The following is a 12500-nucleotide window of genomic DNA, read 5'->3' as shown; positions in this document are numbered from 1 at the left end:
TGTCTTTATGGAGCGACGCTTTGTGCACTGGAGCGCAGTCATGCTGGGACAGGAAGGGGCCGTCCACAAACTGATCCCACAAAGTCAGGAGCATGAAATTGTCCAAAATGTCTTGGTGACGCATTAAGAGTTCCTTTCACTGGAACTAAGAGGCCAACCCCTGAAAAACAACCCCACCCCATAATCCCCCCCTAATCTCCTGGCGACGGCCAAACCCAGACTCGTCCATGGGATTGTCAGACTGAAGCGTGATTGGTCGCTCAGAGAACACGTCTCACTGCTCTAGAGTCCAGCGTCGGCCAATGGCGAGCAGGCGTTCTGGTGTAGAACTCTGAAGAGCTGCACTGTATTTACTGCGCCAACAGCATCAGAGAAGAGATTGATGAAGAAAGTCATTCTTAAAGTCACTAAAGTATTCTCATCTCTTCATCACGTTAAGGCTGAACCGCTAGAGTTATTATACCGATGGCTTTACTTCCTGTCTATGGAGGGGTCAGAGTTCATCAGGAATATCTTCATTAGTGTCTGGACATGAGGGATTAATGACAGGGTTTACACTTTTGGGTCAACTGCCCCTAGTGATGCAAATAAGAATAGTTTTACATGTTCCAAAGGCGCTAATAATAATTAAACAGTTTGTCATAAACACGTGTTTGATCACCGTTTGGATTTACCCTATTCACTTACTGTAGAAAGATCTGAGGTAAAGTACCAGTCGTTATTGTCATTATTAGCATTATCATTATTAGCATTATCATTATTAGCATTATCATTATTAGCATTATCATTATTAGCATTATGACTTTTAAAATTACACGTTATCCTCAAGAAGCCGTCCCAGAATCCCTCAGTCGTCACTCATTCGCATGAAAGCATTCAGCCTTATATCCCACGAGACTTACACGTGTAAGCCTGATCTTCTGTGTGTGTGTGTGTGTGTGTGTGTGTGTGTGTGTGTGTGTGTGTGTGTGTGTGTGTGTGTGTGTGTGTGTGTGTGTGTGTGTGTGAGATCGTCCTGTATGACACATGGATGGTTCACAGGGTGACGTGTGTTAATGCTCTTTTGTTTTACTCAGAGAGGAACATCCATCACAACATGTCATCGTTCAACGAGTCTGTGGGTCTGGGTTACCTGAAGACCAACGCCATCGAGTTCGTGAAGTATCCTTTGACACACGCGCACACACACACACACACACACACACACACACACACACACACACACACACACACACACACACACAAACACACACACATACACACACAATTACCCATCGACCCTTGAACACAGCAGCTGTCTCTCTCTCTCTCTCTCTCTCTGTGTGTGTGTGTGTGTTTACAATATACAAATAACATTAATGAATGAGGTCTTATTTAATTCTATAAACTATATCACTGATCTGCCAGCATTGTCTCTCTCTGATAAATTAAAATAAGCTGATAACATCACTGTTTACTCCAGAACGACTGTACAGCCAAATCTAATTCTGCTGCAGTATTGTCCTGTTTAACACTGAAGCTGCTCTGACACAATCGGCGCTGGAGAAGAGCGATAGAAATAAAGATGATTGTGTGTGTGTGTGTGTGTGTGTGTGTGTGTGTGTGTGTTTCCCTGCGGTCGTCCCGTCGGGCTAAAGGCACGTTTGAGCACTTTTAGAGAAGCTCGCTCTGCCGTGAGCTCCTCAGGGAAGCTTCTCCTGCTGTCCTGGTTAAATATGTCCGTGTTTGAGTTTGAGTTTCCTCAGCACAGACGCGCAGCTACAACAAGCGGCAGATGAGCCGCATCTACCCCAAAGGAGGCCGCGTGGACTCCAGCAATTACATGCCTCAGATCTTCTGGAACGCCGGCTGCCAGATGGTGTCTCTGAACTTCCAGACTCCAGGTACGGCTCCACTTACTGTACGGATTATGGAGAATATCAGACTTCTCCTGCCCTGAGACGTTCTGATGCAACTAAACTAATATTACGTTATATTTTAACCCATAACCCTAACCCTAATATTAAATATAATATCCAAGGAGATCAGCACCACATTAGATTCTCCATATCTGCTGAGAAAGACTCTCTGTGTCTTCTGTGTGTTCCTCTTCGATGGGATTCCAGGTGAAGGCAGTGTGTGTGATTGACAGCTGCTTAGTCTCTGCCCCCCACACACACACACACACGTTTGTTTTTGAGAAATGTGGGGAGTCTGGGGACATTCCATGAGCGTAATGGTTTTTATACTGTACAACCGTACTAACCCTACCCATCACACACACACACACACACACACACACACAGCCCCTAAACCTACCCATCACACACACACACACACACTGCCCCTAAACCTACCCATCACAGGAAACATTCTGCATTTTTACTTTCTCATAAAAACTCCTCCTGTGTGATTTATAAGCCTTTTGTAAAGTGGGGCCACGGGTAATGTCCTCATATTTCACCCTCTCCTGTAATACCTGTGTCATACCCATGGCATTATACACATTTGGGTCCTCATATGTCACAAAAAAAGCACACACACACACACTCACTCAACTCCAGGAGTGTTATAATAAAGCCGGTGTGTTTGTGGTTTATAAAGCGCTGATGTAGGAACACACTGAGGTGCAGCGGTGCGTTTTTGATCTGAGCTGATGTCACACACACTCTTACACACACACGTTTCTGAACAGATGCAGCTTCGTTCGCGCCGGTGGAACATACGTGACCCAAGCACGTGTTACTGAACACACACACACAACTACTGAAGAATCATCAGGCTCTTCACTAGCTCATACTAATCAAACCTCATGTGTGTGTGTGTGTGTGTGTGTGTGTGTGTGTGTCAATCACATACACCTGCTGAAAAATCACATCAATGGAGGAACTCAAGACCCTTCAGGGATGGGCTGCTCATGTCTAGACCCGGACTAATATGATCGTACTTCTGGTTCGCACAAATAAACGTATCAAAGTTATTTTGAACAGCACAGCGTTACCGAACTCGCCGCAGTTGTTGAAAGATAAATTATTTGTCTCTTTTTTAACAAATGTAACAAATAAGTAATTATCATTGGACTCTAATGCTTTCATAATGTGCATATAAGCAGAATCCTGCCTGAATGAGTTAAACTCGTCATGAAAGGGAAGTCACGCTGGGCTTTTATCCTCTATCCAGGGTTTTGACGTGTCGTCACACACTTATAGGAACGCCACCTGGAGGCAAAACAGGGCTTTTCTACATTGCCCACCAGTCATTTTTACTAGTTTGTAGTCAGTATTAATGCAGTAAGGCAGTGATATTAAAATACCAAAATCAATATACACCTTACGGATGTTTCATACTTTGCACAGGAAAGCAGATGAACACAGAATATCAGCGCACCACGAGGTTTCTCGTTAGGCGTTTTCCCATCGAAACCCATTATAAAGAAAACGAGTTGCGTTCATATTCTTGGCTCATCTACTCGGCTGTACATAGTATGGGTCATCAAAAACGTGTAAACTGAATTTGATCTTTTAATATCACTGTTATAGTGCATTAAGGCACTTTAAGAGTGGGTTGCACTAATGCAGATTCGTTAACCTGTCGTTTGTTCACCGTCTTCTGCTTGATCAGCTCTATAACGGGTTTAATGCGTAATTCATCTGAGTTTAAAATTAACTGGTGCAACAACTCGATTTAAAATAAAACCTATATCAACAAACCCTAGATCAGCGTTAAACTTCGCTTAATTTAAACCTTATTGCTGCAGTTCAGCGTAGTGTTTTTCTCCTGAAGCGTTGTAAAAATGTCCCACAGTTTTTAGTGATTGAAATACTGCAGCAGGTGCTGTATATGGATCACACGAGCCCAAAACGTGCATCTGGTTCACATATTTTAGTTGTAAGATGGAAATGTGACAGGCTTGTGCTGCAGCTCAATCAAGTTCTATGGCAGTTTTGCCCCCAAAGGCTTCGCGATAAACAAGAGCAGATGTGGGCGGGGCTTGATTGTGTGTGTAGGGATCTGATTGGATGGCTGTGGTTTGCTATTGGCTGATCTCATGTGAGTGACAGGTGGCCCCGCCCTCATCATCAGAGTAGAGATGAAGATATTCTGATTATTAACACAATAATGATCCAATATGAACATATAACACTTCCATTTTGATTTCATGGTGACTTTAATGATAATTCATTATTTACCAGATAAAACCATCAGGTCTCCAGCAGAACAGTGTTTTAACTCTTTCCCCGCCAGCGTTTTTAAAAAACATTGCCAGCCACCGCCAGGGTTTTTGACAATTTGAATATCTGAGCATCTTTAAAAAAACACAACAAAAAAAAACATTTTATTCTAGCTTCACGCGTTCCTTTTTTATCAACACTTGAATATGGGAAAGTTTCATAAAAAAACCTACATTTGAACCAAAAGCTGAGAAAATTCTGTGTGTGTTAAAGACTGACTCCAGATCAGATTCAGAGATGATCAGACACAGATGAGGAGATCGAGTCCATCTACACCTCGAATGCTTCAGTCCTGGGTCCACGTCTCATTCAGGAACATTAGATAGTTTTGATTCATATGCTGTTTAATGATGATGATCACATTATTTTCCATATGCATATGATTACATACGATCGCTTGTTTCTGCATCTTACTGGCATGTGTTTTGTTCAGGAGATTCAGGACTCGTTCTAGAAGATGTGTAATAGCGCCCCCTAGCGCCCAACAGTGAAAACACGGAAAATTCCGTGTTTGGCCTTGAAGCGTTTTCTCACAAATAACGTAAAATTCTGTGTTTGGCGGGGAAAGCGTTAATAAGAGCCGCAGTGTGTCCCTCTGTAATGCGTGTTTGTGCTGTGTTTCAGATCTGGGCATGCAGCTGAACCAGGGCAAGTTCGAGTATAATGGCGCATGCGGGTGAGTTTCCTGCTCAGATCATCAATTAAAGTGTCACATTGCATTAGCATTAGCTGCAGCCGGCGGCCTCCGCGCTCAACATTAGCACAAACGAGCGCTGGCTAAACATCGCCCTCGCACTGAGACTGTAGAAACCCAGCCTGAGGCGATGCTCGTTTGGGATTATGAGCCACGAGTGTCAGTATCACAGCCTTAATGCTTCTCATCAGCGTCCCGTTATTACCAGTGTGTGTGTGTGTGTGGGATTGTGTAATGGAAAGAGCTTGGATCATTAATCTTCTTTTGAGCAATTAATCACAAAAATAATTAATATCTGGCCTACAGGCGCAGCTCTGAGTGAGACAGTCACGTGTTTTTCTGCTGTAGGTTTCTGCTCAAACCAGACTTCATGCGCCGCGCCGACCGCATGTTCGACCCCTTCTCTGAGACGCCAGTAGATGGAGTGATAGCAGCGACCTGCAGCGTACAGGTGACACACACACACACACACACACACACACACACACACACACACACTGCCCCTAAACCTACCCATCACAGGAAACATTCTGCATTTTTACTTTCTCATAAAAACTCCTCCTGTGTGATTTATAAGCCTTTTGTAAAGTGGGGCCATGGGTAATGTCCTCATATTTCACCCTCTCCTGTAATACCTGTGTCATACCCATGGCATTATACACATTTGAGTCCTGATATTTCAAAAAAAAACATGCCCACACACACACACGCGTGACACCACCACAGAACAGAATTTCATCTCGTCCTTAATTTTAATCAAAACAACCATTATGGCAACAACAAAAATATAAACACATAATAATAAAAATAAATTATATTTTGAATGCACCTCAAACTCAAACACATAAATAAGTCAGAATTGAGATATAAACTGAAATGTGAGATATAAACTGAATTGAGAGATATAAACTGAATTGTGAGATATAAACTGAATTGACATATAAACTGAATTGTGAGATATAAACTGAATTGTGAGATATAAACTGAATTGTGAGATATAAACTGAATTGTGAGATATAAACTGAATTGTGAGATATAAACTGAATTGAGATATATAAACTGAATTGAGATATAAACTGAATTGTGATATATAAACTGAATTGCGAGATATAAACTGAATTGAGATATAAACTGAATTGTGATATATAAACTGAATTGCGAGATATAAACTGAATTGAGATTTAAACTGAATTGTGAGATATAAACTGAATTGAGATATAAACTGAATTGAGATATAAACTGAATTGTGAGATATAAACTGAATTGAGATATATAAACTGAATTGAGATATAAACTGAATTGTGATATTTAAACTGAATTGCAAAATATAAACTGAATTGAGATATAAACTGAATTGTGATATATAAACTGAATTGCGAGATATAAACTGAATTGAGATTTAAACTGAATTGTGAGATATAAACTGAATTGAGATATAAACTGAATTGAGATATAAACTGAATTGTGAGATATAAACTGAATTGAGATATAGACTGAATTGTGAGATATAAACTGAATTGAGATATAAACTGAATTGAGATATAAACTGAATTGAGAGATATAAACTGAATTGAGAGATATAAACTGAATTGTGATATAAACTGAATTGAGAGATTTAAACTGAATTGAGAGATATAAACTGAATTGTGAGATATAAACTGAATTGAGATATAAACTGAATTGAGATATAAACTGAATTGTGAGATATAAACTGAATTGAGATATAAACTGAATTGTGAGATATAAACTGAATTGAGATATAAACTGAATTGAGATATAAACTGAATTGAGAGATATAAACTGAATTGTGATATAAACTGAATTGAGAGATTTAAACTGAATTGAGATATAAACTGAATTGTGAGATATAAACTGAATTGAGATATAAACTGAATTGTGAGATATAAACTGAATTGAGATATAAACTGAATTGTGAGATATAAACTGAATTGAGATATAAACTGAATTGTGAGATATAAACTGAATTGAGATATAAACTGAATTGAGAGATTTAAACTGAATTAAGAGATATAAACTGAATTGTGAGATATAAACTGAATTGAGATATAAACTGAATTGTGAGATATAAACTGAATTGAGATATAAACTGAATTGAGAGATTTAAACTGAATTAAGAGATATAAACTGAATTGAGAGATATAAACTGAATTGAGATATAAACTGAATTGTGAGATATAAACTGAATTGAGATATAAACTGAATTGAGAGATATAAACTGAATTGAGATATAAACTGAATTGAGAGATTTAAACTGAATTAAGAGATATAAACTGAATTGAGAGATATAAACTGAATTGAGATATAAACTGAATTGTGAGATATAAACTGAATTGAGATATAAACTGAATTGTGAGATATAAACTGAATTGAGATATAAACTGAATTGAGAGATTTAAACTGAATTAAGAGATATAAACTGAATTGTGAGATATAAACTGAATTGTGAGATATAAACTGAATTGAGAGATATAAACTGAATTGAGATATAAACTGAATTGTGAGATATAAACTGAATTGAGATATAAACTGAATTGTGAGATATAAACTGAATTGAGATATAAACTGAATTGTGAGATATAAACTGAATTGAGATATAAACTGAATTGAGAGATTTAAACTGAATTAAGAGATATAAACTGAATTGTGAGATATAAACTGAATTGAGATATAAACTGAATTGTGAGATATAAACTGAATTGAGATATAAACTGAATTGAGAGATATAAACTGAATTGTGAGATATAAACTGAATTGTGATATAAACTGAATTGTGAGATATAAACTGAATTGAGAGATATAAACTGAATTGTGAGATATAAACTGAATTGAGATATAAACTGAATTGTGAGATATAAACTGAATTGAGATATAAACTGAATTGAGATGTAAACTGAATTGTGATATAAACTGAATTGAGAGATATAAACTGAATTGAGATATAAACTGAATTGAGATGTAAACTGAATTGTGATATAAACTGAATTGAGAGATATAAACTGAATTGAGATATAAACTGAATTGAGAGATATAAACTGAATTGTGAGATATAAACTGAATTGAGAGATATAAACTGAATTGTGATATAAACTGAATTGAGAGATATAAACTGAATTGTGATATAAACTGAATTGTGAGATTTAAACTGAATTAAGAGATATAAACTGAATTGTGAGATATAAACTGAATTGAGATATAAACTGAATTGTGAGATATAAACTGAATTGAGATATAAACTGAATTGAGATATAAACTGAATTGAGATGTAAACTGAATTGAGATATAAACTGAATTGAGATGTAAACTGAATTGAGATATAAACTGAATTGCGAGATGTAAACTGAATTGAGAGATGTAAACTGAATTGAGAGATATAAACTGAATTGTGATATAAACTGAATTGCGAGATGTAAACTGAATTGAGAGATGTAAACTGAATTGAGAGATATAAACTGAATTGTGATATAAACTGAATTGCGAGATGTAAACTGAATTGAGATATAAACTGAATTGAGATATAAACTGAATTGCGAGATATAAACTGAATTAAGAGATATAAACTGAATTAAGAGATATAAACTGAATTGAGATATAAACTGAATTGCGAGATGTAAACTGAATTAAGAGATATAAACTGAATTGAGAGATATAAACTGAATTGCGAGATGTAAACTGAATTGAGATATAAACTGAATTGAGATATAAACTGAATTGCGAGATGTAAACTGAATTAAGAGATATAAACTGAATTGAGAGATATAAACTGAATTGAGAGATGTAAACTGAATTTGCATATGGATTTCTTAAAAGTACAGTAGTAACAGTCTGTGTATTTGAAGGTGGCGATTATGACTCTGAATCGTTTAATTTGTGTCTTTAATTATGACTCAGTCAAACTCTTGGACTGCATCTGATGATCCTGGATCAGTGTCTCTGACATGTCCGTGTTCCTCAGGTGTTCTCTGGGCAGTTTTTATCGGATAAGAAGATCGGCACGTATGTGGAGGTGGACATGTACGGCCTGCCCACCGACACCATCCGGAAAGAGTTCCGCACACGCATGGTGATGAACAACGGCCTCAATCCGTACTACAACGAGGAGCCGTTTGTCTTCAGGAAGGTCCGATTCATTCTCATGATCCGAGATTCTCAGTATCTGTTTGGTTTTTATTCTTTTATTTCATTTGTTTGTTTGGACAATGACTCATTATAGTTTACTCTTTTTGAGAACAGAAGTCATGAAACTGCACATGAATCAGTTCAATATATATAATGCTTGAAAATTATTAATTGGTTTTCTACAAGTTGCCAGAAAATACAAGTTGCCAGAAAATCAATCTAACATTCAAAGAATGGGCGATTGATGGGGGTTGATGAGCGTTGGTGAAGGTTACATGAGGGTTTGATGAGGGTTGGTGAGCGTTGGTGAAGGTTACATGAGGGTTTGAGGAGGGTTACATGAGGGGGTTTGATGAGGGTTTGATGAGGGTTACATGAGGGGGTTTGATGAGGGTTGATGAGGGTTACATGAGGGGGTTTGATGAGGGTTGATGAGGATTTGATGAGGGTTACATGAGGGGGTTTGATGAGGGTTTGATGAGGGTTACATGAGGGGGTTTGATGAGGGTTTGATGAGGGTTACATGAGGGGGTTTGATGAGGGTTGATGAGGATTTGATGAGGGTTACATGAGGGGGTTTGATGAGGGTTTGATGAGGGTTACATGAGGGGGTTTGATGAGGGTTGGTGAGGGTTTGATGAGGGTTGATGAGGGTTTGATGAGGGTTACATGAGGGTTTGATGAGGGTTTGATGAGGGTTGATGAGCGTTGATGAAGGTTACATGAGGGTTTGATGAGGGTTGGTGAGCGTTGGTGAAGGTTACATGAGGGTTTGATGAGGGTTGGTGAGCGTTGGTGAAGGTTACATGAGGGTTTGATGAGGGTTTGATGAGGGTTGATGAGCGTTGATGAAGGTTACATGAGGGTTTGATGGGGGTTGATGAGCGTTGGTGAAGGTTACATGAGGGTTTGATGAGGGTTGGTGAGCGTTGGTGAAGGTTACATGAGGGTTTGATGAGGGTTGATGAGCGTTGGTGAAGGTTACATGAGGGTTTGATGAGGGTTGGTGAGCGTTGGTGAAGGTTACATGAGGGTTTGAGGAGGGTTACATGAGGGGGTTTGATGAGGGTTACATGAGGGGGTTTGATGAGGGTTTGATGAGAGTTACATGAGGGGGTTTGATGAGGGTTGATGAGGGTTTGATGAGGGTTACATGAGGGGGTTTGATGAGGGTTTGATGAGGGTTACATGAGGGGGTTTGATGAGGGTTGATGAGGGTTTGATGAGGGTTGATGAGGGTTTGATGAGGGTTACATGAGGGTTTGATGAGGGTTTGATGAGGGTTGATGAGGGTTGATGAGGGTTACATGAGGGTTGATGAGGGTTGATGAGCGTTGGTGAAGGTTACATGAGGGTTTGATGAGGGTTGATGAGCGTTGGTGAAGGTTACATGAGGGTTTGATGAGGGTTGATGAGCGTTGGTGAAGGTTACATGAGGGTTTGGTGAGGGTTACATGAGGGGGTTTGATGAGGGTTACATGAGGGGGTTTGATGAGGGTTACATGAGGGGGTTTGATGAGGGTTGATGAGGGTTTGATGAGGGTTACATGAGGGTTTGATGAGGGTTGATGAGGGTTACATGAGGGTTGATGAGGGTTTGATGAGGGTTACATGAGGGTTGGATGAGGGTTACATGAGGGTTTAATGAGGGTTGGATGAGGGTTACATGAGGGTTTGATGAGGGTTTGAAAAGGGTTACATGAGGGGTTGATGAGGGTTACATGAGGGTTGGATGAGGGTTACATGAGGGTTTGATGAGGGTTGATGAGGGTTTGATGAGGGTTGGATGAGAATTTGATGAGGGTTTGATCAGGGTTGGATGAGGGTTTGATGAGGGTTTGATGAGGGTTGGATGAGGGTTGATGAGGGTTGGAGGAGGATTTGATGAGGGTTACATGAGGGTTTGATGAGGGTTGGATGAGGGTTTGATGAGGGTTTGATGAGGGTTGATGGGGGTTTGATGAGGTTTGATGAGGGTTGATGGGGGTTTGATGAGGGTTCATGAGGGTTTGATGAGGGTTTGATGGAGGGTTGATGAGGGTTTGATGAGGTTTGGTGAGGGTTTGTTGAGGATTAGATGGGGTTTGATGAGGGTTGGGTGAGGGTTTGATGAGGGTTGATGGAGGATTGATGGAGGGTTTGTTTAGGGGGTTGATGAGGGTTTGATGAGGGTTGGATGAGGGTTACATGAGGGTTTGATGAGGGTTGATGAGGTTTGGATGAGGGTTTGATGAGGGTTACATGAGGGTTTGATGAGGGTTACATGAGGGTTACATGAGGGATTGATGAGGGTTACATGAGGGTTGATGAGGGTTTGATGAGGGTTACATGAGGGTTTAATGAGGGTTGATGAGGGTTTGGTGAGGGTTGGATGAGGGGTTGATGAGGTTTTGGCGAGGGTTGATGAGGGTTTGGTGAGGGTTGGATGAGGGGTTGATGAGGGTTGGATGAGGGTTTGATGAGGGTTTGGTGAGGGTTGGATGAGGGTTTGATGAGGGTTTGGCGAGGGTTTGATGAGGGTTGGGTGAGGGTTTGATGAGGGTTAGATGAGGGTTTGATGAGGGTTGGGTGAGGGTTTGATGAGGGTTAGATGAGGGTTGATGAGGGTTTGATGAGGGTTAGATGAGGGTTGGGTGAGGGTTTGAAGAGGGTTAGATGAGTGTTGGATGAGGGGTTTGATGAGGGTTAGATGAGTTTTGGATGAGGGTTGATGAGGGTTAGATGAGGGTTAGATGAGGGTTTGATGAGGGTTTGATGAGGGTCGGATGAGGGTTGGATGAGGGTCGGATGGGTGTTTGATGAGGGTCGGGTGAGGGTTTGATAAGGGTTACATGAGGGTTTGATGAGGGTTGATGAGGGTTGGATGAGGGTTGGATGAGGGTTACATGAGGGTTTGATGAGGGTTACATGAGGGTTGGGTGAGGGTTGGATGAGGGTTAGATGAGGTTGGGTGAGGGTTTGATGAGGGTTAGATGAGTTTTGGATGAGGGTTTGATGAGTGTCGGATGAGGGTCGAATGGGTGTTTGATGAGGGTCGGGTGAGGGTTTGATGAGGGTTTATGAGTGTTGGATGAGGGGTTAGATGAGGGTTAGAGTAGTTTTGGATGAGGGTTTGATGAGGGTCGGATGAGGGTTGGATGAGGGTCGGATGGGGGTTTGATGAGGGTTTGATGAGGGTTAGATGAGGGTTTATGAGGGTTGGATGAGGGTTAGATGAGGGTTTGATGAGGGTTAGATGAGGGTTTATGAGGGTTGGGTGAGGCTTTGATGAGGGTTTGATGAGGGTCGGATGAGGGTTGGATGAGGGTCGGAAGAGGGTTTGATGAGGGTTGGGTGAGGGTTTGATGAGGGTCGGATGAGGGTTGGATGAGGGTTGGGTGAGGGTTTGATGAGGGTCGGATGAGGGTTTGATGAGGGTTGGGTCAGGGTTTGATGAGGGTTTGATGAGGGTTAGATGA

The 12500-nt window shown here is 40.4% G+C and overlaps 1 protein-coding gene across 6 annotated transcripts in view; it reads left to right on the top strand.

Annotated features, from left to right (window-relative positions):
• The window catches only part of plcb4b (phospholipase C, beta 4b), a 116338-nt gene that overhangs the window by 77088 nt on the left and 26750 nt on the right, over positions 1-12500 (top strand). For all 6 annotated transcript variants that reach the window (XM_067418419.1, XM_067418415.1, XM_067418420.1 and 3 more), the window contains 5 exons: positions 1077-1161; positions 1759-1883; positions 4836-4887; positions 5254-5356; positions 8879-9043. In XM_067418419.1, coding sequence (XP_067274520.1) covers positions 1077-1161; positions 1759-1883; positions 4836-4887; positions 5254-5356; positions 8879-9043 — 530 coding nt within the window. The remainder of the gene's footprint in view (positions 1-1076; positions 1162-1758; positions 1884-4835; positions 4888-5253; positions 5357-8878; positions 9044-12500) is intronic.

The sequence above is a fragment of the Pseudorasbora parva genome, chromosome 15, assembly GCF_024679245.1.
Source record: "Pseudorasbora parva isolate DD20220531a chromosome 15, ASM2467924v1, whole genome shotgun sequence".
NCBI lineage: Eukaryota > Metazoa > Chordata > Actinopteri > Cypriniformes > Gobionidae > Pseudorasbora > Pseudorasbora parva.
This window is presented reverse-complemented; position numbering and strand designations above follow the sequence as displayed.